Here is a 26,940-nt window from a genome sequence, read left to right as displayed (position 1 = left end):
GCCCAGGTCCTCTCTCCCCTCTCTGGGACTGTGTCCCCAGACCCGATATCCAGAGGCGAGTGCGGCTATGGAGAAAACACCAGCTTGCCCTGAGCCCTGGGTTTAGCCCTCAGTTCTCTAGCTGTGTGACCTTGGGCCAGTTAATTTCGAGGGTCCCTCAGTTTATAAAGTGAGGCCAACATCTTGGAGCTGCCATAAAACACTGTAAATTGAAATAATCCAGGAACTATTTTTAAAAAGAATCGTGGATCTGGCTGGAAACCGACAGAGGCCGGAAGGCACAGAGAGCCTGCAGAGAGACTAGGGATCCAGGCCAGACCTGCTGGGCCAGTGGGAGGGACCTGGAGCAAGTCGCTGCCCAATTCCCACTCCCACCCTTTTCCTCATCTCAGTATCTCAGTTGTCCTGGGGCTAACCAGGGAAGGCACCAGGGAGCAGGGCCAGCAGGGCAGGGTAGACTCGGCCCTGGCCAGGGATGACCAAAACATGGGAAGAATAGGGAAGACCACAGGAGTGGAACCAAGATCAGAGAGGGAGCACACAGGCATGCCAGGCCTGACCACCAAACCCAGCCCAAGAGGTCCCTGACCAGGGAGCTGCTTCCCAAGTGTCACCTGGTGACCACAGGCAAGCTGCAGCCAGAACGGTACCCCAGTCTCTTAAAGAAATAGTCCCATCAACCATGGCCCTTGGTTGTAACTGCTTTATTTCCATCATGTTCCTGATCAAGTAGCCCCCCAAAATCCAGCAGCAGAGAGGTGGGAGGAGGTGGGATGGGCCTGCACCCCACCTAACATTAGGTTACCTCCAAAACCCACACTGGCAAGGACAACTTCATAGGAGGCAGTACTCAGAGACCCCTGGAAAAGGGCCAGCCAAGCCCCCAAGCCCGGGCAGGTGGTGCTGTAGCTGGGGAAGAGTCTGGCTCAGACTGACTCATGCCCCTCCTCCCTGCACAGTGCTCTTCCTTTTCCTGATAGGGACTGGGATCCAGGCTCAGTGCCCCAGCAGCCTCAGCATCTCATGAGGATCCACCAGCTTCTCCCGGGGTTTCCCAGCACCCTGTCCCCGGGAAACCTCCTCAGCATCCAGCTTTTCCCAATCTGAGAAAGAGACTAGTCGGACACCTGAAGTAGAGGAAAGAGAAGTCAATATTGCTACCTCCTCCTTTATCCCCTCCAGAGGACCCTCCTCCCAGGGAGAGAAGCCCAAAGAGAAGCCATCCTCCCACTCCCCAAATCTCAGCATCAGGGCCCAGACCTCGGCTGCTCAGCAGGGCCTGGATGGCTGCGAAGCCCGGCCTGGGGCCTGAGGGCAGCAGCCCAGCCTTCAGGTCCTGCAGCAGCATCTGGCTAGTGAGGAAGCTGTCCGTCATGGTAGTGGTAATGACACCTGTGGGTCCCCTCTTCACCCAGCCACTGCAGTAGAGGCCTGAATGGGGCAACAAAGGAAGGGGACATGGCTGGACACTGCTGGACAAGCCTGTGTCCTAACCTATACGCATGTGCACACACAGATATACAACTAAGTCCCCCAGAAGACCCACCAGCTGGGCCCATTATGGCCACTAGTCTACCAACTTGAATTCTTCTCAACCTGTTTTTGCCATGCTACCCCCTCATCCCTAGGGCCTGTCCACCCCCAGTCCAGAGGCCTTTAGTAAATGTTACTGGATGAACGCACGTGGGTACTTAGACTGGAAGCTGAGGATGAGGGCGCTCATCTCTAACCCTAGCACTGAGCACGGGCCCAGCCCAGACCAGGCCTTGGAGAAGGCTTACTGAAGGACATAATGACAACATGTCCTAGTGCTTGGGAACTCCTTCTAGGGCCAGGGTGGGCTGGGTCCTGGGACAGGGTCTGCCTTAGAGCAGGTTCTCATAGTGTGTCACTAGATGAATGAGTGGCCCTGGGGACATCGGCCTTCCAGCTCCCCACCATAATTAGGTACCCAGTCTTCCCATACCCTCTCACCTGGCACACCCACAACCCGGCCCTCTACATTGGGGATGATCCCAAGTTTGGAGTCAAAAGGCACACTGGGGTCAATGGGGCGGCTCTTATACCCAACGCTGCTCAGTACCAGCCCGCAAGGGAGGTCCTCCGTGTCTCCTGTGGGCACTGCCTGGGTGGCCTCACCGACACCCTGTTGGGGAGAGTGCAAGCAACAGCAGGCTGGATGGGCAGGCCTACAACGGAGGTGTCCTTGGTAGCATGAGACTCACCTCCAGTCTGGTTACTGCCAGGCGGATGCCTGCTGCCTGTCGCCCATCTGGAGAGGGCAGCACCTGCTGGGGGCTTCGGAAAAAGCGGAGGCCCCAGGCACGGGTGGCCAATGCCTGGCCGGCAGTTCCCGCCCCTGGCTTCTCTGTGGCAGTTTGAAGCAGCAGTTCCATCAGCCGCTTCCTTGGACGGGGAACCTCTGTCAGCAATGCAGAACATTTAGGGTTGCCCCACCCACTGAGTCCTCCCGCAAGCCTTCTTTGACCTAAGCCATCCCTCCCTTGTGAGCTGGGGGCCAGGCCAAGGCCCCTCACCCTTGATTCTGTCCTGGAGGCCCAAGAAATCTGCAGGATCCAAAATGGACCGGGTTCCTGGCAAATGAATCATCTCTCGAAGCTCCTTGAAGATAGGGAGTGGGGAGTGGGGAGGAGGTCAGGCCCTGAGCATGTCCACTCCTGAGCCCACCCAAGTCCAGTCCAGGAGCGGGGAAAGCACATGGCCCTGGGGGCCCTGTTCTATCCCAGGCAGCAGCACTCCCAGGGGCTGAGCCACCCCATCCCCCAAGGGAAGACCCTCTATCTGGGATCCTGGCCCCTCCTCATCTGACCCCTGTACCTTAATGGTAAAGGCCACTTGCAGGGGTCCACGCCGGCCCACTATCCACACAGTCTTCACCCGACTCTGCCTCAGCACTCCCAGGGCAGCTTCTGTGATGTCTGTTTTCTAGCACAAAAGAAGGTCCTTGAAATCATTGGATACCAACCTGGAGAAGGGGACTCTCCATTTGGTCGTGTCCCAAACTCTGAGCAGAAAGCTGGCAGCCCAAAACTGAACCACTGCTCCCCCTGGTGGTCAGATGAAGCACTACTGCAAACTCTGCAGATGGCTCCAACTAGCAGCAAACCCTGACTCTCAATGAACAAGTACTGAGAGTTTACCATGTGCCCAGCACTAGGCCAGGTCAGTCTATGTGAGCAAAACAGACATGGTTCTGGCCCTCACAGAGCTTCTTATTTGGTGAAGAGAGAAATATTCATCAAATCTCATCAATGACTGTGAAACTGCAGTGCTGACAATGTGCTACACGTGAAACAGAAGTAGGCTGATCTGCCAGGCACAGTGGCACACACCTGTAGTCCCAGTGGCTTGGGAGGATGAGGCAGGAGGACTACGAGTTCAAAGCCAGCCTCAGCAACTTAGCAAGGCCCTAAGCCACTTAGCAAGGCCCTGTCTTAAAATAAAAAGGGCTGGGGATATGGCTCAGTGGTTAAGTGCCCCTAGATTCAATCCCTAGTACCAAAAAAAGGTAGACTGATTTGTGAGAAAAAGATATTACAGAGGAAGTGGACCTATTTATGGAGATCCTGGAAGGCTTCCTGGTGGCAGGAATAACTAAGCCAGTGAACTTTCACAACTGACAGGAGGTGAGCCAGAATCTTCCAAGCAAGAGGGACACTGTGTGCAAAGGTCCTATTGCACACTTAAGCTTAAAAAAGAAAAAAAGTCCATGTACCAGAGATGCTGAAGGTGAAGGGGAAATGATACAGGATGAAGCTCACAGGGCTGCTTTCCAGAAGGCCTCTGCCTGGCTGAGCACCTGAGGAAACAGGTGCTGAGCTGGGCTTCAGGGAGGAGGCCTCATCCCTGCAAGCAGGGTACCCTCCCCTCAGTGTGCCTTCACCTGCAGCAGCTGACCTACCACTCACCTCCAGGAGCTCATGTGGGGTCAGCAGGATCCGGGCTACATCCAGAGCCACATTCCCCTGCCCCAGGATCACGGCTGTGTCACAGCTCAGGTCTGGTGCCAGCTGCAGGGAAAAGGTCTTATAGTGTGCCCCTAGCCTTAGCTCTAGTCAGGCTAATCTCATTTGCAGACACCTCATGCCCAGTCCCGGCTCTGAAAGTCCATCCTACTTGAGCATCAGGTGGGGCCCTTCTCCCCCAGCTGTCCCCACCTCTGCCCAGAGTCCCTCCATGGCTGACCTGCCACGCCTGTCAGTCCATCTCTCCCACCTCCTCATCTCACTCCTCACTGCCTCTTCCCCCAGCTCTGGCCTCTGAGGGCTTCCCTGGCCCTGCAAGGGCTGGGGAGGAAGCGCAGCAGGAGTACTCCCCAAACTCACCTCCCGGTTCTCAGGAAGCCCATTGTACCAGCCCACAAAGGCCCTGGCCGAGCATACACCAGGCAGCTCCTCCCCGGGAATCTCCAGGCTCTGGTGGTCCTCTGCCCCATAACTCTGAGGAAAGATCACAGGACAAGGCCCAGAGCCCTCAGCACCAGCACCACAGGGCCAGGCAGCCCCACCTGGTCCCCAGGGATCCTTTCAGGAGCTTCCATCCTGGCTTCAGCCCTGCCCCATCCGTGCCTCAGCTACCATCCTCCAGCCACAGTCTCCCCGCCAGGGCCCTCACACTCACCAGCACCACCGCATGGTAGGCACCCTGCAGCTCAGGCACTGTCACATCTTTGCCCACCACCACATTTCCCCTGAAGGCACAGCGGTCCGATCGGGCAGTCTGGGTGAAGGTGTTGATGACATTCTGCCAGTAAGCCCCCAAGAGGGAGGGATTAGAGGTTGAGGCAGCTCCAGGGACCCAGTGTCACCCTCACGCTTGCCTGGGTTGAACCATCACAGGGGGCCTAGGGTCATTCTATCCAGCCAGGGAGCCTCCTTGACCTCCTTGTCTGGTCCAGTGTCTCCAAACACCACCCTCAATACTCAGAGAGACCCACCTTCACCTCGGGATGGTCAGGTGCCACACCAAACCGCACTAGGCCGAAGGGCACAAGCTGCTTCTCATAGATGTCCACATGGGCCTGGGTGTGGTGCTGGGAGAGAAGGCACATTTGGGAGGGTGGAGGGAAAAGCAGGGCCCCCTTGGGTCCTCCCTTCCCCAGAGAGAGCAGGAGAGCTCAGCTCAGAGAGCAGAAAACACAAAGAGGCTTTGACTATCTATGAGAAGAAAGAGTGCCCCTTGTCTCCTCTTCTGCCCAGAGAGCCCAACAAGGGGCAGAACGAGCAGCAAGACAGGCTGAGGTCAGACCTCAGGAAGGATAGCCAGCCATGAGATTGTGAGAAATGTGGCAAAATAAGGAGAGCTGAAGCTTCCCCTCCATGGAGTTTAGTATCAGGGGAGCATCATCTACTCAAGTCAGATCAGCCTTGCCCTCTGACCCTCTGACACTTCTAGAAATACTCAGCAGGTCTCATGACTTCAGAATCACCTTTTGAAAATCTTTTTTTTTTTTTTTTAATGGTTTTAGGGGTTGAACCCAGGGGCAGCTTCACCACTGAGCTACATCCTCAGCCCTTTTTATATTTTGAGACAGGCCCTCAAATCTGTGATCCTTCTGCTTTAGCTCCCCAAGAAGCTGAGATTAGAGGTATGCGCCACACTACCTAACCACCCTTTTAAGTTCATACCTACCCTTAGCTCTAGTCTCCAATGTCATCCCACTGGAACAGGGACCAACAAGATAGGAAATGGGGACATAGCAGGGGCATAGGCAGGGGAGAAGGAGGTAGAAATGAACTTATTCCCAGTCTTAGAAAACAGTTTCACTCTAACAGAAGTTCCACATTGCCTGTCCTCCTGCGGCACCCTGAGGGGCTGTAGGGATGGCACAGAGCTGGGACTGGGCAGGTAAGCCTGGTCTGGCTCTGCCACCAACCAGCAGCATGAGCCTGGCAAGTCCCAGGACCTCCTAGGTCTCAGGTTCTTCCTCTAAACTGAGAACATCAGGAGGTCAAGATGGTGAGACTTCTTGGCCACAAACCATCTGGGGTACAGCAATGGGGCTCCTATGGAAGACACCCTGGCTTGCACTCCCACATAGACACTTCCTGTAGAACCTCCTGATTCAACGGAATGCAAGGCCTAGGAGCTCCTGCCCTCAGTGCCTCAGCTTTGCGAAATCCCCTCTTTCCTCCACTCCACTGCCTGTCCACAGCCATTGCCACCACTAACTGGCTCTGTGCCACAGAGAAAGTTTTCTAGTTTCTCTGTACAATAGAACATCCCTTCTGTGTCAGGCTCAAGGTAAAATGAGTAAGTCCTGAAGCTCTTGGCCAAGGCCTGGCCTGACAAGGGCATTCAATCAATGTAAACTATCATTACTATCACTACCACTGTTGTTACCTTTCTTTTGCTCCAAAACCTTCCTTTGCTGCCTGTTGCCTTGGAACAGTTCACACTGCTCAGCCTGGCAGTCAAGTCCTGACATGACACAACCCAGCTGTCTTTATCTTCTGTGCTTTTCTTCATTTGGGTAAGAAGGCTCTCTCCAAGGTCACCATCATAACACCCCTTATCTCACATGGCCAACCCCATCCTCCAGGAAACCCCCTCCCTTACCCATCCCTCTGGCTGCTCCTTCTTGGTTCCCCTTCCCTCTGTTCTCCCTCTAACAAGGACACTTTTGGAGGTGCTTCTGGTCTGAGACCCTTCTTTCCCCAAGTTCTGGGGAGGTTTTACTGACTCCTTCCTGATTTCAAATTATGGATCTTTTTCCTTCTCCCTCTCCCTCTTCTGTCCAGACCTCTCTCCAAGCTCTAAACCTGAGACCCTAGGCTGTCTTACCCACTGCAGACATCCTGAAGCCATTGAGATAAAACCATACTGTTGTCCCCCAAATGTCTCCCCTTCTGCTCCTATGCTTCCTTTCACCCCTTCCACCCAGAGCTAGCCCCTGGGTCTCCTTGCTCATCTCTTTCTGATCCCTTATCCTTATCCCAGTCCTGCCTATGTCTACCCTGCAAACAGCAAGTACAACTGAAATTTAAAATGAGGTTCTGGGCCGGGGGGGTATAGTTAGTAGGAGTGTTTGCCCAGCCTGCAGAGGCCCGGGTTTGATACCCAGTACCACAAAAAATGGGAGGGGCTCTGTGGTCCCCCAGATGGTATGAGCTCCCTGGCCTCCATCCCAGAGCCCAGGCTGTCCTCCTGCACCCATGGCCTTGCATTCCAGGCTGACTCCTCACACACCAGAGGCCCTTCCCATAGCCAGTGGCCTTCAGTGCAACTCAAATGCACCATACACCTATCATTGAGCTATATCCCCAGCCCCTCACTTTTTTCTCCAATTTTATTTTGAAACGGGAACCCACTAAGTTGTCCACATTGGCCTCAAACTTGGATCCTCCTGCCTCAGCCTAAGTTGCTGGAACTATGGGCATGTGCCACCACACCTGGTAGGAAAGAGCTTCTTGTTGACCCACCTGGCCTGGCTCGCTCTGCTTGTATCACTTAACTAGCTCTGTCACCCATGTTGCTTGGGAAGCATGTGTAGGCCACTTCAACAGTGACCAGTTCATCCTGGTCTCCATGAGACCTTTCCTAGTTTCAGCACTGAAAATCCCTTGTCCCAGGCAACTCAGGACAGTGGGCCACCCTATCTTTCTTAATCTGCATTGTATATAACTAATATATTCATCCTTTCTTCTCTCTCTCCACAGACACTCCAAGTTCCTCCAAACCTAGGCCACTGACTCATCTCAGTTAACCTAGGTCTCCCCCTGCCCTAGTGTATCTGGTAGCCTTGGCCAATACTGAAAGCCTTGAGACCTTGGCCTGTAGTGGGGGGAGGAGCCAGGCAGCAGGAGGACTGGAGCTGTGGGTGAGGAGGGCACAGCAAATTGGACAAAATTACAGAAAGCTGGGAGAAGAAGGTGCCTCGAAATGCAGGCTGTCAGAGACAGACTGGAGACAAGGAAGAGAAAAGATGAGGAGAAGACAGCCAATCTGGAGGGCTGCATAAGCTCCTTAGAGTGCTCGGCCAAAGAAACACAGCTGCCCATCAGCCACTGACAACCAACCATGGGGAAAACACACTTCTCTCATAGTTGAGGACCTAAGGTGGGACTCCCCAGCTCTAGGTAAGAAAACAGGTAAAAATATACAGCCTAGGTGGGCTGGGAGCCTCTTCCTCATCAGGCAACCCCAAAAAGGGGTAGAGCTTGCCCTTGGGATGGAGCGACAGGTGAATGAATTACGGGGATGAAGCCTGAAGAAGTGGCTTACCTTTAGCAGGTGTTGGGCCGTGTAGAAGCCAGCTGGGCCACTGCCCACCACACAGATCTGGGGATTCTTCTGTGCAGAGAAATGCCGGTAGAAGCCTGAGTCTGGGCAGAGAAGGGGAGCAAGGTCAAATCAACACTCTAATCCCAAACCAACTTCAGATGAGTCTGTCAGGAGATGCATCTTGCAGAGCTTCACCCTCCCCTGAACCTTCCTTCTCATTTTTCTCAAAGCTTTGGCATTTATAGGGTTCCTCACTTCATCTGAACCCCCAAAGGCTGTGTCTTTATCCAGATACCCACACCTTGCCCATGAACCTATGTCCTGTCCACAACCCTTATGGCCCCTGAAGCTTCCCTGCCCAGCACTTTTTCATTTTTCTTATAGAATTCCCTACCCAATCAGCTATTATCCTACATCTTCCCACTGACTCCATATCATCCCAACCCCGCCCACCCGTGGGGATCTCCCCACAAGCCCTCTCTCTTTCTTCTTTTAACTCCCCTCTCTCCTTAGAACTCGATATTGCTCCTACAGACCGACCCTGTTTCACCTCAAATTTCCCTGTCTCCACACAGACCTCTGTGTCAACCCCGTCTCACACATGTGTACCTCATGGTCTCTCCTTTCAATCTTTGCTAACCCCCGTCACATCCGTGAGGCTTCACATCTCACCATGCAGGCCCCCATTTGCCCGACACCACCCCTCACTTCTCTATGAATGGACTCCTCAAGTCTCTCCCCTCTCCAGCTCAGCCCTGCTCCGCGGTGATCCCTACACTTCGCGCTCCCAGGCCTCCCAGGTTCCCGTCCAGCCCAAAGTGCCCTGCACCTACTCGTGGAGTTACTAGCGGAAGGTGGTCGGATTCGTGGCCACCCCAACCAGTGCCACCAGAGCCAGCAGCGCGGAGCCATAGCTGGGACCTGCTCCCTGTGACTGCCCCGCGCTCGGCGTCGGCTCGGCCCCGCCCTCCTTGACTCCGCCCCTGATCCCGCCCTGTCCGACTTCTGATCCCGCCCACACGACTGGCCCCGCCTCACACTCAGAGAAAGCACAGCGTTGCGGCTTCACCCACTCCCCCAAAGAATTCCCGCCCCCACGAGAGACCCGCCCCAGGGTCCACCCACTACGGCCAAAGTCCCGCCCCTCAGGACTTCAGGGCCGTTAGAGACTTCAGATGTTTCTCCCCAATCTTCATCCTCTCTCCAAATACCGGAAGCCTAGAGTTGTAGGACAGCGAATCCCCCATCGCTGTTCCAGTCTCTCTGGAAGGAGGGAGCCAATTAGAAAGGAGTTTATTTCACTTACAGGTCCTCGTCGCTCACTGATGACGCAACGCGCGTTTGCCTTACTGAAGCGCGTCCTCCTGTGTAGTCAGCCTCAGCCAATCAGGACTCCAGCTCTAAGCTCTCCTCCCCGCCCATTGGAGGGACGCAGAGTCGGGAAGTGCGGGGAAGCGGGCTCCCGCCCTGAATCTCCGCGACTTTCGCTTCAACTCCGGGTGCTGTCCAGGTGGGGCGAGGAAGAATGTTAGATCCTGAGAGCTTGTCCCGCCCCTCTTCCTTCCCCATTATAGGTGAGGGAACGGGGGTCGGGGGAGGCAGGGGGAGTTGTTTGCCCCAGGGATGCGAGCGGAGAATAGGAGGTTAGGGGCTCCACCCCACTCCCCAAAAGAATGTAAACTGGGCCCATCTGCTGACTCCGTAAGCTTTGTTTTCTAAACAGCAATTCACTTGCAGCTCTGCCTGGATTAAGTTGACAGGATGAACGCAGGCCTGAAATGCTGATAAGAAGAGCACAAGTAACACTGAAGGGACTTTTGTGACTCTTACAGACTGTTAAGAACAGGTTCCAATTAAAACTGGTCAGTATGGGCCAAAGGGACCTAGAGTTGTTAAGGCGTGGGGACTTGAAAGCCTGATGTCATCCTGCTGTCAGTCAAAAGGCAAGAGGTGGACCTGGGCAGAACTTTCTGGAAACTCCCCTGGGATCCCAATAAAACTGGAAGGCCGGAGAAGCTTAATTCCTCTCCTTTCGGAAAGGACCCATTCTCTCCCTTGAGGGTGTCCCCTTTTACGTTTTCCCATCCCTTCTGATAAACTCATGCCTCTTACTCTGAGTGACATATTTAAAATCTTTCTGACTTTATGGCAGTTTGAAGAGGGGCCTTTGTGCTGTCTCAGTTTCCCTGAAGGCCCAGCTGTGTCACTCTGCCTCCTTCCTGCTTTTGTCCATTAGCCCAAGGACCAGGGTGAGCTACCTGCCTCAGGTGCAGAATTTAAGGGGGCACCAAAAAATTCAGCAATCAGGATAAATAATACATATTTTAATATTTAGTCCAAAACAATGTCCTCCTGTAATTTTTTAACACTACCCTGCTTGCCATTTTTAATCATTTTAACTGAAGTATAACATACAGAAAAGTTCACAAATCAGAATGTACAGCTTGAATCATGAGGTGTAAACATGTAACCACTCCCCCGATTGAGAAATAGAGCATGGCAGGTATCCTAGGAGTCCCCTCGTCCCAACTTGTCACTCCCCCTCCCTCCTGAGAAGTAAATACTATTATGCTCTGTCATTGTGTTTTATGGCTATCCCACTAGTTGGTGAGTATGCATATTGTGGCTTGCAAGCTGAGTGCTGCCCAGAGGGTTGTTTTGTATGATCCGTGACATTGGTTTTTGCTTTTTTTGTTGTTGTTTATGACAACTGAAGCTTTTTTTCATTTTTTCAAAATTTTAATTTGTTATATATGACAGCAGAATGCATTACAATTCATATTACACATATAGAGCACAATTTTTCATACCTCTGGTTGTACACAAAGTAGGGTTTTTGCTTTTTAATGGTTTAAAAACCTTTTAAAATATTTTGTGATATAGGAAAATTACACAAATTCAAGTTTCAGTGTTTATAAATAAAGTTTATTAGAATAAAGCCATTTTCATATCTTTACATATTGTCTCTAGCTGTTTTTGTGTTTTAATGGAACATTTGAGTAGCTGTGACAGGGATCACATAGTCCACAAACCCCCAAATATTTATTATCTAGCCCTTTATGGAAAGAATTTGATAATCTCTTCACTAGACTGTAAGTTCCATGAGGGTGGGCAGCCTAATCTCATTCACTCCTATCCCTGGAGTTTCAAACAGGGCCTACCACCCAATGCACATTCATAAAGAATTTGTCTTACTGATAAAACCATTGATTATCCATTCACACAGGAGAACAAGGTGGAAATGCAGAATCAGTCACCCAGAAAGCTCTATAAGGTTCCCTGCCCGTCAGAGGCAGTATGTCTAGCGGTTGAGAGCATGAACACAGAGTTCACATCTTTCTTTTGCCACTCATTAGCTTTATAACATCAAGAAGTTTACTCTCCCTGTCTTTTTTTCCCCACCATCTGTAATATGAGGAAGAAATTGTACCAATTTTTGAAGATTAAAATTAGATGACATCAGTTAAAAACATCTGCTACATGTAAAATAAATGTTATTATCATCAATATTGTCGCTTCCCACATACCTCTGTAAACTAGACCATAGGTATTTGCAAAACCCTAGAAGCACTTCATTTCACTCCTGTCACCTCTCTGCACTTCTCAAATAACAATCATTCCCAGCTCACATCCTCAGAGTAACAGAAAATCAAGCTTCAAAGAAATCAGATGACTTATTTCTAAGGTGCCCATGATACATCCAGCTGCTTGCTGCCCATACCCCATTCAGGCCCAGATCAATAACACTGAGTCATTGGTTATGTATTTGGACGGTTTTAATCATTAGCCTGGAGTTTGAGAGTGGGGCCTTTTTCCTGACAGTGCATTTTTCATATGGAGAATTGGCTGTTTGATGAATCACAGTCCTAGACCTTAAGACCATTTCTGTGTGGCTAATGCATTTCAAAAGAGAAGCAACATCATATAGTAAAGCAGTAGGCTGGGGCAGCTGCCAAGCCTGCCTCGTTCCAGGAGGGCTGTTTGGATCCAAAACTCTGCTCTGTCAATGAGCCTCCCAGCAGGGAACAGATGGCCCGTTCAAAAGGGGTGATTGAAGAGAGTTTAATGAAGAAATAAAGAGGTGTGAGCAAGGTTAAGGGACCAGAGAAGCACCCTGGGGTGAGCATCAGCCAAGACTGCTGGGCCAGGCCCCCAAAGAGTCCCAGGAAGGAGTAGCTTGGGAACTCATGAGAGCCATAGCTGGAGGAGAGGGTGCCCGAAGGAGCTATGGGGGCACCAAGAGCCACAGCTAGAGGAGAAGGCCTGCAGGAGTTAGAGGGATACCAAGCAGCTACATGGCAGAGGTGCCAGAGTCCACACCAGAGACTGTAGATGTGCTCTCCAATAGGCCAGGGACATTTGACCACATTTGGAAATGTGTATGTGTGTGTACGTACCAGGGATTGAACCCAGGGCACTTAACCACTGAGTCACATCCCCAGCCCTTTTTAATTTTTTATTTAGAGATAGCATCTAAGTTGATCAGGGCCTCACCAAGTTGCTGAGGCTGGCTTTGAACCTGCAGTCTTGCCTCAGTCTCCCAAGTCACTGGGATTACAGGCATGTGCCACTGTGCCCAGCTTGGAAACATTTTTGATTGTCATGATTGGAATCCCAGCATCTCGTAGATAGAAGCCAAGGGCACCACTAAATATTCTACAATTCACAGGGCAGCCAAGAAGAATTATCCAGGTAAAATGTCAGTAGTGGGAAATTCTACATAAATGAACTGCTGTGGTCTCATATCGCACATCTGGCCTCCTCTAGCTCTCCCTCAGCTTCCATTGGGGCACTTTCTTAGACCTTCTCAGTCCAGCCCCCAACTGGGGCAGCTCCCAGCCTCCCTCAATTCTGCCTACTTCGGGCTGAATCTCATTGGGTCCCCACATTTGGCCTCTTCCCAGGTCTGGCACCAGCAGTTTCCTTATGTTCCCACCTCACCCCTAGGCTGCCGACCACCCTTTCACTGCAAGCCCAGCTCTTGACCTCAAGCTCCTCTGTCTCACCCCACTCTCTTCCTTCTGTCTCCTCTAAGGCCACCTGTCCTTCAAACTGGTTCCCATAACCCCCTCCAGACTCAGCTACCTCCCAGTAATTCTCTCTCCCAGGCCCGTGCTTCTAAACATCATGGAACAAAGCAGACTTCCAGAGCTAGCCAAGGTCACGATCAAATCTGTTTATACTCTTTCCCCAGCTGTGTCCCTGAGGGACTTTCTCCCCTCTCTTATCCTGAGAGCTTTCCCTACAAAATATACTCACTTTCATCTCGGTGACACTGTGGGCCTTGGGAACTGTGACTTGAACAGGCTTCTCTGGCTGAGAAACTAGGGAGTCTGCCAAAAGTGACCCTGCCCCATGTTCCCTGGGGAGGGGGCCCTGGGTCAGAGCCTTGAAGAGCAGAGGAAGAAGCAGCAGGCAAGCAAGTGTGCCACTCTCTCGGTGTCAAGGAGGCCCCAGCTAAGGGGTTGACCTTTGCTCTCTGCCCCTTCCCTCTCCCAGTTGGCCTTGGGCACAGGATTTCACCTCACCCTTGGCATTGCTGCCCTGCCAGGCTCAAATGGAGCAGGGGAAGATCCTGAGATGGAGCCAGGCCCAGGATGCCCAGTTACCAAGATTCCTTTCACCCAGAGACCCCTCCAATCCCCAAAAAGCAAACAGGGCAAGCAACCCCCAGGACACAGGGCACCCCTCAGCTGCCCTGTCTCACTGCCCACCCAAGCCTCCATGCTCCACGCCCACCACCCACCACTGCACACCAACTGAGAACCAGCAGCAGCAGGAGCACCAGGGCTGGGCCGGGGAGGGGAGCCCAGCTCTCACTGCAGCCCCACCACCTCAGTGATCAGCGGGGCCTGCACCATGAGCTCCTCGTAGCGGTTGAGGAACAGCCGGAAGCGAGCCAAGTACGAGTCCTCCTGGTATGGCAGCTGCTTCTCGTGGAGGAACCGGGACACCACAGGCTTCACCTGTTGGAAGATGGCAGGAGGAGGGGCTGTGAGCAGGGACTGCCTGTCCATCCCAGGAGCTGTCTCCTCTTCCTAGCCCCAGCTCCCATCTCCCTTGTCCAGAATGCTCAGGGCAGGGAGGGCAGGGGCGTTGGCTGAGGGCTGAGGTGTTAGAAAACTCCTGCCTCCCTCAACTTTACTCGCAGGCAAGGGAAGGAGGATTTCTCCCCCAAATCTTCCCTCGAGGTCCCAACCATGCAACAGCCCCTCTTGGCACAGGGAAATGAAAAGCATGGCTTCCTTTGCCAAGCACCTGCTTGGTGTCAAGTATTTCAGGTCTGTTTCTTCAGTCCATCCTCAAATCCTGTAGGTAAGCAGTTTCATCCCATTTTACAGATGGGGAAGCTGAGGCTCAATTAACTTGTCCAGAGTCCCATTGCTGGTAAGAAACCCAGGTGTCTCTGATCTGCAACCCACGTTGCTGCTTGTCAGTTGGGGTGCCCCTCCTGGGTGACTTCTGACCAGGCCAGTTGGGGAACCCAGGGTTCAGCTGAACCCTAGAGGTTACCACTGCCTACCACCAGCCAGGCATGTCCTCCCAGCCCCTCCAGACCAGCCCTTGTCTACCTTCAGACACATGTTGTCAGAGAGCTTGGGGAACAGGTGGTGTTCTACGTGGCAACTGATGAGCGAGTGGCCAAACGCCCAGTCCAACACCGGCAGCCGGGGCAGGTTGAGAACCCCCAGGGTCATCATGTGGATCCGTTGGGGCTTCTTGTCCCGGGAGAACATGGGCAGCCCTATGTGCTGTGACAGACATGTGGTCATGTCCTGGGGTGGGGCCTGGGCCTCCCCCTTGCCTCAGGTGTCCTCACCAAGCACTCAGAGACCCAGTGTGCTCTGCCCCCCAAGTCCTAACCTAGAAGGACCTGGTGGAGGCAGGAGGGGGTGGGGCTCCGGCTCAGCTCTGATGCCAAGCCAGTCTGGGCCCTGAGCTGAGTCTCTCCCATCTCTGGGCCTCCTCCCATCTGGACAACGGGAGGCCTGGCTTGGGGACCTCTGCACCCTTGGTACTTGAATGCCTGAGACTGCCCACATGGCACCGTGCCTTTGCCTCGTCCTGGAGAGACCTTCCCTGTTCTCTTCACCAGTCAAAACCCCACTCATTGTTCAAGTTCAAGTTTGCGCATCCTCTTGTGCTTTTTCCTTCACTGAGTATGTGCAGGTACCTCCTTGTCAGGCACGGTCCTGGGTCTAGGGAACTTGGAGGGGAGCAGAAACTTCCATTTGAGAAGGACAAGCAGACGGGACACAGTTATGGGAATAAGTAATTGATGGCAGTTGTACTGAGTGCCAGGTGAGTGTACAGGGAACTCCAACCTGGGGTCTCCACTGATGGGGACACAGGGAGACACCCCGGTGGGAATGCATCAGAACTGAATGTGGAGCCCCCGGCCTCCCTCCAAGACCCCCATCTCCAGTTCCTTCCTCTGCCTGCCTCGTGGCATTGACGGGGACCCTCGCTTCACCCCACATGGAAATCCACCTGCGGATGAGGCAGGGCAGCCGGCTGAGGGCAAGCAAACTCTTCACCTAAAACTCAAGCCACCGAGAGGGGACCCCAGAAGGGGGCTGCTTCCTCCTGTGCCCTCCCTCTCCCAGCCTGAGTCACCTCCCTGGAGAGTGCTCCCCATAACTCCCCAGTGCCAGGGGTGGGGATGCCTCACCTGGAAGATGTTGACGTGGAGGAAGGGATGGGCCAGCAAGGCCCTGATGAGCAGCATGCAGGCCAGGGCCGAACTGGGGCTTCTGAAGCCGGACACGTTCAGGAGCAACCAGTACTGAGAGTAAAGGCCCAGGGAAATCAGGCCCAGTGTCCGCAGAGCTATCCGCAGCTCCACCTTCCGCAGCCGCTCTGCCAGAGGGCAAGACAGGGAATGAGGGCAGGCGAGGTTTGGAGTCCTCACCAGCTGGCTTCCTGGTGGCCAAGGGAGTGAGGACGGAGGGTGGCCTGAGTGTTCACCCATTGTTTGGATGAGGAAGGGCGCCACTAAGCAACATGACCAACGTAAGGCCACCCATCCCCCTGCTCCTTCTACCCCGTGGTGTTGCTCCCGTGATGCCAACTATTACGATGATCAGTGTGCATCTACAAAGCTCTGGCTGTGGCCTCATTATGCTTTCACACCATCCTTGAGGAACCCGAGGCTCAGAGAAGTCAGGTTATCTGTGCAAGTTCACCAGCCAGTAGGTGGCAGAGCTAGAGTTGGACTTGTGTCCTGCTGTCTGGTTGTCTGGATCAGAAAGTCTAGCAGAGACCAAAAGGTCTGAACCCAAGGCTTCTGGCTTCCACCAAGCCAGGAGGGAAAGGAAGGAAGTGGGACAGGCCTCTGCAGGGCACTTGGACCCAGGCCATCAGGTACTCACCAAGAGCCACCAGCGGGGTGATGATGGGGATGAGGAAGGGCGCGAGGAACATGTAGACGTAGCGGTTGAGGCCAGGCAGCTTCCACGTGCTGGAGTCCCCCAGACCCACCACGTTGGTGTAGCCATGGTGCATGTTGACGTGGCTGAACTTCCCGAACTCCGCAGTGAAGGCCGTGCACACCTAGAGGAGGAGCCAGAGAGCACACCAATTTGTGTTAGGCGCGGCTGAGTGGGGTGAGACCTGGGGGAAACTCGAGAACACCCCTACCCTCCTCAAACCCTGTAATTCCAGGGCCTTCCTCTCTGCACCCCAAGCTGATCAGCCTGGACCATCAACTCTCAGGTACAGGTGACCCAAAACGACATCATCCTCTTGATGTGGCTCTGTAAAGAATCTGGGGACAGAGACGTCAGGCTCCTAGATGGCCACTCTGCTGTGATCACCACCCAGACAACCTCCAGAGTCTCAGAGGTGGGCAAAGTGGGCAGCCATGGCAATTCTCTTGCCTATGTTTAACTCACAGCCACCTGCTCCTTTGTGACACCACTTTGCATTCTGAGCCCACAGCAGCAAGGACAGGGGTGTAAGACTGGCTTGGGGTCAAAGGAGGCACCTCCTGAGCAGCACAATGTGGGGTGGGTTGCCTCAAGTGGAGGCTGAGTTAGCTTCTCCCTAGAGGTGACTTTGTGGGTTCTGGATGGGATTCAACCACGGGGAGCAGCTCTCAAGCCCCAACTCCAGCTCCAACAGTCTTTCTAAATGCAAAAGAGGTGCTAGTGGTGGTGTTTCTTATGTAGATATATGCAAATGAGTATGCAGATATACGCCTCTTCCAATATTTTATCCGGACCAGAAGATTTTGCTAATTTTATTGAAGACACTGCCTGCCTGTTTGAAGGGTTTCCCAATACCACTGTGTGGGCTGCTCAAAGACAGACAACTGAACACATCGAACCTTGCTCAGTGTTCTGTACTTCACATACTCCTAACCTAGGGTCAGCTGCGCTCTTCCCCACAACACACACAAGAAAAACCGAGATAGAGAGAGGCCACACAACCCCAAGTCATACAGCTGAAGTGGCAGAGAGGGGATTTGGACCCTGAAGTCCAATTTCAACCAAGATAAGCTGCTCTGGAGATGAGGTGCTCATCGCAATCAACCCAAAGCCTGGCTCTGGGTCCAGGCAGCAGAGGCAGAAGCCGGAGAAAGATAAGGAAAATTAGCAGCCTTTCATCTGGAACGAAACAGAAGCTGAAACGTAGCCAGAAGCCCTATCTAAAGGACACCGAGGGACACGTATGCAGTTTTACAGAAGACACAGGCAGATAGGGTCAAACCAGCAATACCTGTTGGGTCCCTGTGAAGGAGAGGACCCCAAGGGTGAGGGAGTCCACAGCAACAGGCTGGGCACCTTGCTCTCAGGTGACACAATGCACCAGGGGCTGGTTTGCCTCTCTGCTTCTGTAACCTCACCAAGGACAGATTCTGCAGGAGGCTGCAGAGGGCAGGCAGTCACTCAAGTAACAGTGTCTTTCAGTCCCGCTGGTCTCAGGGGGGCCTGCCTACTCCTAGGCCTCACCCATGGGGGTCGCACAGCTGGTTTAAGTTCCTTGGTCAGGAAAGGTCAGCTGCACTCAGCTGTCTTCCTGATGACAGTTGATCTTCTTCCTGGCACCAGCTCCCTGTCTCCCGGTAGAACAGTAGCTGACCACACTTTGAGTGGCATTGCCACAATGGCCCGGAGCCTGATCCAGACTGAGCATCTTGAGAATGCCACCCTCAGGGCCCTCAGCCACATGCCCAGGCCTGCAGATGCAGGGGAGACAGGTGACAGCGAGGTGCATGACATGTGATTTGTGACTCAGCACACACTTCAGAGCTGGTGAATGATTTTGCCTTTTGATGTGAATAAAAACAGCTTTGAGGCTATTTCTATAACAGTGGACTTCTCTCTCCGACTCAGATGCTTCCTCCTGAGAGGGAGAGAAAGGGGTGAGCTGGGGTAGCCAGGGAAGATGGACACCGTGCACCTCAATCTGTCTGCCATTCACTGGGGGCACAAACAACTACATCCTGCTGAGTTAGTTGGAAAATGAGCTGTTTTCATGCTATAAAGGGTCATTTAAATGTCTTGCCCAAGAGGATTCCACATCCAGACCCAAGAAAGTCCCAGAAGCCTCAAGTTTGGTGCTTCCACTTCTTTTTTTTTTTAAAAAATAATTAAAAAAAATTAGTTGTAGTTGGATACAATACCTTTATTTTATTTATTTATTTTTATGTGGTACTGAGGATCGAGCCCAGCACCTTGCTACCACTGAGCCACAACCCCAACCCTAATTTTTTTTTTTTAAGTCTTGGGGATTGAACCCAAGTCCACTGTACCACTAAGCCACATCCCCAGCCCTCTTTATTTTTTTATTTTTTTTATTTTGAGACAGGGTTTCACCAAGTTGCTGAGGCTGGCCTCAAATTTGTGGTCCTCCTGCCTCAGCCTTCTGAGTTGCTAGAATTTCAGGTGTGGTCACCACACCCAACTGGTGCTGCTTCTTGATATCAACCACCACCCTCTTTGTCCCTAGGAAGATTTAAGAGCTCCCCTCTGAAGCATGCAGGCTCTGAAAGGCCAGAATGTTCAGAGGGCTGATGTCAGTTTAATTCCTCTTGACATCTTCAGCTAAACTTAGGGGGCACCAAAACTCTCATTTATTTACCTTTCATACAGTTGTTTGTTCCCTTAAGCATCCTCATCCCTGACCAGTGCTGTGCACCATGCTAGACCTGGGAACACCAGGGTCAGGACCTGGAAGGGGAGAGAACCCTGATGGGCTCGTTCCAACCATAGCAAGCCCAGGGCCGTCAGGACAAGTACTCAAGGGGCTCTCCTCCGTGGCCCTCACCACTGATCCTCTGTCCTTCCAGGAGTGGCATGACTATGCATGTCAATCCTGCTGGGGAGCTACCCTGAGGACTCATGCTAGGGGACCTGTATTTCACTAAATAGGGCTGTCACATGCAGCAACTGAAAATGTGAATCTGAACTTCGGATAAACACCCATGTGTGTGACATTTGGGATATACATGTACAAAAAATATAGGTTACTTACCCCAAATTCAAATTTATCCTAGCATCCTATGTTTGATCTGATAAACCCATTGCTGAGGCCCACAGACTCCCAGAGGCCCCTACCCCTCTGAAGCCACCTGAGAAGGAGCTGCTGTTCCCCTGGGAATCAGCAAGAGGGTCTGCAGGGAAGAATGGGAGCTGGACAGACCACAGCCCAGAGCCCCTCCAGTCTGAGGCAAGCTGCTCGTGCAACGTCCCACCACCCCTCTCTCATCCTGCCTATGTCTGAAACACTCATGCTGACCACAGTGCCCACCATCTGCCCTTCATGTGTGAGTCCATCTCAGGAGTGGCTCACTGCCGGAAACCTGGCCTTCACCCTTGACTCTTCCTCCTCCTCCTCCACCTTCCTCCTCCCCCATCCCAGCCAAGCAACCCCCTTCTGAACCCCCTCCTGCACCCGCTCCTGCATCCTCTCCTGCACCCCCTCCTGCACCTCCTCCTGCACCCTCTCCTGCACCTCCTCCTGCACCTGCTCCTGCACCCCAGCCTCACCTTGCCATTCCTCCTGATCTCTCTGCTGGCCTGTACCAACACCCTCCAGCCCTCACTGCCTCATCCGCCTCGAACCCAGTACAGTGACAGTCACAACCCAGCTTTGATTGTGCCAAAATTTTATAATTATGTTTTTAAATTCTGTAAGGTACTATTTACTTAACAAATAAAACATAGAGGTCAGTCACTGTGGCACATACCTGTAATCCCAGTCACTAGGGAGGCTGAGGAAAGAAGATCACAAGTTTAAGGCCAGCCTCAGCAACTTAGGGGCTGGGATGTGCCTCAATGGTCGAGTACCCCTGGGTTCAATCCTCAGTACTGCAAAAGGTGTGGGGGGGGGGCTGGGATGTAGCTCAGAGGTAGAGCATCAGTGGGTTCAATCTCAAGTACAAACAAACAAACAAATAAATAAATAAAGAAGGAAATATTAGAGGTCACAAAAAAGACTGGCAACTTCCATCTCCCATCATTTCCCAAGAGGAAAATGGGGCAGCCATGGAATGTGAGAGGAAGACTTATCCCTGCACCTTTAAAATTCTGAATTCTAGAATCATGTTAGCTATTCACAAAATCAATTAAATCAGTTTTTAAACTACTAATGGAGACAACTAGCTTTGGTCACAGGACAAAGTCCCCAGATCCTCTGCCTGACACGTGGGCCTCCTTGACCTCTTTTCTCCAAGATCCCCACTAGATTCTAGTGACCCCAGATTTCTGTGGGTCCCTCAAGCACTGTGCTATTTCTCATACCCATCCCCTGGTCCCTGTATCGGCTTTGTCTGAAATCACCATCCGGTTTCTGAGGCCAGCCGGTGTCTCTTTGGGAAATTCCCTAGGGTTCTGGGCTTCTGCGCCACTGACGCTTGGGGCTGGGCCATGTTTCTTGTGGGCCTGTCCTTGCTTTGTATGATGTTTACAAGCATCCCCGGCCTGGGCCCACTGGATCTCAGTGGCACACACTCTTATGCTCACACACGTCCACACACCCGGTCATGACTGTCAGAGGCATCTCCAGATGTTGCCCAGCGTCCCTGCCACGCTCCCCCCAGAGCAGAGGGTCCTCACAGCACCCCTGGCACCTTCAACACATTCTGCTGCTGCTCCAGCTTGAATGTCAGCTGCACCACATATCAGCTGTGCAGCCCTGAGCAAGGGATTTACCATCCCAGGTAAGTGTCCCCTAACGTCCAAAGTAAGGGTGCGAATAGCTCTGACTTCTTGGAAAGGCATGACTGTTAAATGATTCAGACAAGAACACAGCAAGCAGCGAGCGAGTGTCAGCTGTATCATCGGGGTCCTCACTGGGTTCAGCACTTAGGGAACTGGAGGTCTTACTCACCTTGGTCCCTGGCACCTAGCAGAGCATGGCCGGGGATGGACACTCCTCAGATCCAGTGTGCCATCGCAGGCTGCTGCAGCTGCTCCAGAGCCCTGCTGTCTGTCTCCCCCAGCCTCCTGTCTCAGACTTCTTCTTCTTCTTCTTCTTCTTTTTTTGTTTGTAACTGGGAATTGAACCCAGGGGCTCTTTACCACTGAGATAGTTCCAACCCTTTTTACTTTTTATTTTGAGACAGAGCCTCACTAAGTGCTGATGTTGGCCTCCAACTTTTGATCCTCCAGCCTCTGCCTCCTGAGTTACTGGGATCATAGGTGTGCATCACCGGGCTGGGCCTCAGGCTTCTTAAGGAAATCATGCCAAGGTCGTTAAGAGTGCATTTTGAGAAGCTACATGTGATAAAATGGCCTGGAACTAACACACACACACACACACACACACACACACACACACACACTGTACCAATGACAGCTTCCTCGGTTTCACCATCAAATGACACTTATGTAAATATAACCCTGGGGGAAACGACTCTATAATAATTTTTAAAATAAAAAGTTTATATAAAAATTGTATTTTGTACTGAAGATCCGTGTTGGCCCTCTAAATTTTTTTAATTTTTAATTTTTAAAAATTTTTTGTAGTTGTAGATGGACAGAATGCCTTTATTTATTTATTTTTTTCATTTTTATGTGGTGCTGAGGATTGAACCCAGTGCCTCACACATGCTAGGCAAGTGCTCTGCCACTGAGCTATAGCCCCAGCCCTCCACCAAGTAAATTTTAAAAAATAAAACAATAAGAAGTCATAGTGGAGGCTGGGGTGTGGCTCAGTGGCAGAGTGAGTGCCCAGCATGTGTGAGACTGAGGTTCCATCTCCAGCACCAGGAAAAAATAGCCCAGTTGCTCCTTCTCAAACAGGAGTCCTTGGGGCTTGGATGGAGACCATGTCTAGGCTGGGAGTTCTCAGCTGTTCTTACCATCACAAGGGACCTGCAGAGGGTGACAGGCATTCTCCTGTGTGACACTCCTCCCTGCAGGGCACAGTCTGCTGTGCAGGGCTCCCTGTGGACCAGCTGTGACTCCACCCCGTAGCACAAAGCCAACTTTACAAGGAGGATTTGAAGCTGAGACACAACAAAGAGCTTAGTAACTGGTACAGCCTGTTCCCTCCCACTCAGGGGAGCATCCTGGATTATTGAACAACTTGTAGGAGAGTCCCTAAAACCCTCTGGTTTCAGGAGTTAATCCAGTCCTTTGGACTGAAGCCTGGCAGCCTGCTCACCCCACCTTGCCCCCACCCTCTGACGGCCAACTGAGTGTGGCACCCTCTCTGGCAGTCCCTGAGCATATGCCTGGCAGTCCCAGTGGCATAACCCAGGGCAGGGAGAGCCAGGTGCTGTGCTGGGTGAGGCCAGGGCTAGAGAATGGGCTATGCTACTAGGAGGGACGAGGAATTTTCCCAGGTGAGCCAGAGGGGGGTCTTCTGGGGGAACTCATCTGGCATGGGAATTGGAATAGAAGCCCCCATTCCTCCACTGATCACCCCCTCCCCGGATCCACTGGGTCATAGAGGTCCTGGTTCCGCCCGGGTTAGGAGTGGTCAATCCGGAGGCAACCACAGCAAAAGCTGGTGCTCAGCAAAGCCAATGGTGCTTGGCGGATGCCTGAGGTGGCAGAATTTGCAGGACCCTGGAAGGAACCTGGGCCAAGATTCCCTACAGTCATGGAGCCTCCCGAAGGTCCAAGTCCGGGAAGAACACGGGCCCCATCAGTAAAAGGATGACAGGGAAGAGACACGGATATGCAGGAGAAGTGACAGTCAGGGATCCAGGAAAGGTCCCAGGTATCCTCTGAGGTCCCAGACCGCCAGGGCTTGTCCTCTGTGCTATGCAACCCAGTCCCCAACATGGCTGCGAGCCCTGCGACCTGCCAGTGAGCAAAATCAAAACAAGGAGTGGAACAAACTCCTCCACGAACGCTCCCCCTCCCTTGCAGCTGACCACCTCTCCCCCCCAGGGGGAGAGACAGGCCAGGACCCGGCCCTAGTCGAGGGCTGGGTGGGCTCTCTGCAGCCACCTGCCTGCTTCAGGAAGGAGGCCAGGCCTTCCCTCCAGCTGACTCCAGGAGGAACTAACACTGGCTGCTGGACCAAGCTAACTTGCCCAAGCTCAGGGCAGCCCAGCGGGGCTGGGATTCCAACCAAGGCTCGAGGCTGCGAAGGATGTGCCCCTAACCCTGGCCCCCTGCCTGGCCATAAGACCAGCAACCTTTCTGAGGACTGCTGTGGCCTCACCATGTCAGCTAGAGGGTCTGATCCATCCCCTCCCCTGCACAGGGACTGGACCTTCCCCAGAGGGTAACCAGAGCCACACTCTGGGGTCCGAAAATCTCCATTACTGACTCCACCTCATCCCCATGACTTGAGAGCCTGAGTGCAAGTCACTGTGCCTTGCCTGGTGGTCCATCACAGCAAATCAGCCAGTGCCACACGCCGAGTGGGTAGCCAAGCCTTCCCTCTCCAGCACTGAGGGGACACAGGCTGTGACCCTCCAGGGCATGACCTTCTGTCAATCAGCTTTTCCAGGGACCTTGCCCCCAAGTGAATTGCGTGGTCATGGTCCACAAATATTGATGGAAGTCCTGCCAAGAGCTCAGTCAGGCCTGAACAGACAAAAGGCAAAGATGATGCTACTGGTCTGGGGCTCCTGGGGACAAGACGGTGGACAGCAAGTAGAACCCAGCCCCGGGGCTGCCTGGCTCCCGTACAGCTCTCCAGTGGGACAGTGTCCTTGGCTCCTGGCTTTACTTATATGACAGCCTGAGGCCCTGGGAAGTCAGGGTCAGGAGTTCTCATGTTTTAGTGCATATCGGGGTCACTGAGGCTTCTCCAACTCGCCTGGACCTCCCGGTCACCTAGCTATTCACCCAAGTGTGAGAACCCTGAGGCCAAATCTGTACAATAAGTCCCTTGCTGTCTGCGCCAGTCCACAGACCACAAAAACTGCTCACCCTCAACCGCCTCCAGGTTCCTAGCACTCAGTGCAGCTTTGAAAACTCAAAATAGCCAATCCTACCCCTTGGGTCCCGGCACTGTGACACTGCCATGTCGCAACACAGCCAACATTGCCCCTGCCTCCTTTGGCAGGCTACAAACTCAGTGAGGCTCTGCGCCAGACCCCAGGGTCCAGTCTTGCCTTGAGTCTGGCTGAGACCACATCCAGGGGTCCGTGGAAAGGGAAACATTTTGAAATTGACCTTGAGGATGGGGAACCTGTGGATTCCTCTTGACCTCAGCCTTTCAGAAAACGTGCTGGTGGGAAGAGGAGGGGAAAAAACAAGGGATGGAGAAAGCCAGGTAAGAAATGTCCCCTCCACTCAGTGGGTAAAATTAGAAGATCTATGTGTGTGTCATATAAAGTTTTATAAGATTACACGACTTTATAAAAAGTTAATGACTGAGTTAAAGGTCATGGCAACCAGTCCCTGCCAGAAAAGGACTCCTTCTGTTACGAGCTTCCTGATTTATTCATAAAGGACCTGAGTGGTTAGGGGAGGGACCCCCTGGAGGCAAAGACAGACCAAGTTTGGGAGAGACTCTGAGAGGCTGCTGGAAGCCCCGTTGTGAGAGGACAGTCTGTCCACTTTGCCTTCCTGGGCTGGCCCCCAGGTAAGAAGGCAGAACAGTGGGGAGATGGAAAACAGGGGAGCAAGAGTCAGGAGAGAGGAGGGTCCATCGGAGACTTGGAGGAGCCTCTCAGGATGGCTTGGCCTTGGCCAGGAGTCAGAAGGGCACAATCTAGTTCCACAAACTGGAACTCTGAAACACCAGACCTGCCCCTGCCCCTTCTGTGTGGGTCACGTTTTAAACTCTGACTGCAAAACCCAGAGGCTCTAGTGATTGCAGCCATGGGCCAAGACAGTCACAAAACAGGACTTGCCAGCCACAGGTGTCCTCATAGGAGGAAGAAGCTCTGGTCATACCTGGCCTGGTGCTGCAGAGAGGTGAGTGGACATCCTCAGGAGAAAGAAGGTGCCCAGGCCAAGTTCACTGTCATAGCTAGACACTCAGATGTGCATCACACAGTTCTCTACCCATCAGGTGCAAACTCCCTTTTGAGGGCTTGGAAACCTGTGCATGGTTGTGCGCACACACACACACACACACACATCCATGCCTGTACACATCTGCATGCTTGCACCAAGTGAGACTGCTTGCCTGACGACAGCAGCCCTCCCCTGTCCAAGGCTCACCTCTACAAAGAAGAGCAACCAGATCTTGCTCCAGCGTTTGGACTTGGTGAGGGCACCATGAGTGGCCAGGTGGCTGCCCTTGACAGTGAGCGTGGAGTGGCACACGCCCAAGATGGTGATGCCAATGGCAAAGACCAGGACATTCTCAGAGGACAGGCACAGGAACCCTGCACAGAGGAGGGGACAAGGGAACAGGGTCTTTCTCCAGTTCCTGAAGAGCTGGGCCTAAATACTCCACCCCAGAATCCCTGGCCACAGGGGGCCCAGCCCTGGGGCTGCCACAGGCAGGAGTGAGGCAGGACCTTCCATGACCTGAGGGGGATGGATTGGCTCTCCCTACAGGATTTGGAATGAAATAGAGCCCCAGGGTCTTGCCAAGGAAACTTCAGGGGTCCTGAATCTGCTGAGGTTTCCCTGCTGAGCCCTCAAACAGAGCAGAGATGGAGGTCAGGTATCACAGAGTTCCAGACCATGAGAGCTCCAGGGAAACCTCAGGCCCTCTCCCCACTCCTCTCACCCATTCCCTGGTGTCCTCAGTAGAACATTCTTCCCTTTTGCATGGCCACCTCTTCCCTCCCCAGCCCTCCCTGACTCCTCTCCACTTTCCCCTCCACCACCTTCAAGCTATCAGACTTTCTCCCATGTCTGAGTCCAGTTCCTCTGGAGTCACAGGACAGGACACTCTAAGCCAACTTTGGGGCTTAAGGTGTGACCCTTCAGCCTAGGGTCCCCGGCACAGGTCCGACTTCCCCTCTCCACTGCAGGCCAGCTGCAGCACCGCCTGCAAGCACAACCACCCTCCGCCGCAACCTACCCCCACCCGCAGCCCGTCCCTGTCCCTCTGTCCCTGACCCCAGGTCCCTTACCGGCTGGCAAGGCGAGGAGGCTGAGTGCGAGGATGGCACAGTCCACGCCGTGGAGCTCCCACCAGGAACTTGCCCTCACCACGTCCTGCACCAGCCCCTCCAGCTCACCCAGCAGCGCTTCGGCCCCATCATCCCCCTTGGACGCGCCGCGCGCCAGCTCCATGGGCTCCCTGGGCGCGCCAGGTCGGGGACGCTGGAGGAGGACTTGGGCGTGTGCGCTGCAGCACAGGCGAGGCGGGAGCGCGGGC

The 26,940-nt window shown here is 53.2% G+C and overlaps 2 protein-coding genes and 1 long non-coding RNA gene across 5 annotated transcripts; 1 reads left to right on the top strand and 2 right to left on the bottom strand.

Annotated features, from left to right (window-relative positions):
* Nucleotides 1-689: 689 nt before the first annotated feature.
* Nucleotides 690-9,234, bottom strand: Fdxr (ferredoxin reductase). Of its 3 annotated transcripts, XM_015504223.2 has the most exons (13): nucleotides 9,078-9,215; nucleotides 8,398-8,519; nucleotides 8,245-8,313; nucleotides 4,958-5,053; nucleotides 4,642-4,764; nucleotides 4,347-4,460; nucleotides 3,930-4,031; nucleotides 2,839-2,946; nucleotides 2,538-2,622; nucleotides 2,226-2,422; nucleotides 1,975-2,146; nucleotides 1,261-1,431; nucleotides 690-1,127 (listed from the first exon to the last, which is right to left on the bottom strand). In XM_015504223.2, exons 1-13 carry the CDS (start codon nucleotides 9,154-9,156, stop codon nucleotides 997-999), a joined length of 1,569 nt encoding a protein of 522 aa, XP_015359709.1. In that variant the 5' UTR covers nucleotides 9,157-9,215; the 3' UTR covers nucleotides 690-996. The 3 variants fall into 3 exon arrangements, with proteins under 3 accessions (XP_015359709.1, XP_015359708.1, XP_048653857.1); XM_015504222.2 differs by lacking the exon at nucleotides 8,398-8,519 and having other exon boundaries at nucleotides 8,245-8,345; nucleotides 9,078-9,234; XM_048797900.1 differs by lacking the exons at nucleotides 4,347-4,460; nucleotides 8,398-8,519 and having other exon boundaries at nucleotides 8,245-8,345; nucleotides 9,078-9,234.
* A 72-nt stretch (nucleotides 9,235-9,306) lies between these two features.
* LOC125614998 lies at nucleotides 9,307-10,265 on the top strand. Its single transcript, XR_007345568.1, has 2 exons — nucleotides 9,307-9,818; nucleotides 9,968-10,265. It is a non-coding gene; the product is annotated as an uncharacterized LOC125614998 (long non-coding RNA).
* Nucleotides 10,266-11,147: 882 nt separating this feature from the next.
* On the bottom strand, nucleotides 11,148-26,939 carry Fads6 (fatty acid desaturase 6; the record flags this gene model as incomplete). The annotated part of the gene is made up of 6 exons (XM_015504221.2): nucleotides 11,148-14,210; nucleotides 14,817-14,996; nucleotides 15,917-16,104; nucleotides 16,617-16,797; nucleotides 25,827-25,993; nucleotides 26,693-26,939. Coding segments are annotated over 6 exons (1,113 nt in total), but the record flags the coding sequence as incomplete, so codon positions are not given.
* Between the last annotated feature and the right edge of the window lies 1 nt (nucleotide 26,940).

The sequence above is a fragment of the Marmota marmota genome, unplaced genomic scaffold, assembly GCF_001458135.2.
Source record: "Marmota marmota marmota unplaced genomic scaffold, marMar, whole genome shotgun sequence".
Lineage (NCBI taxonomy): Eukaryota > Metazoa > Chordata > Mammalia > Rodentia > Sciuridae > Marmota > Marmota marmota.
This window is presented reverse-complemented; position numbering and strand designations above follow the sequence as displayed.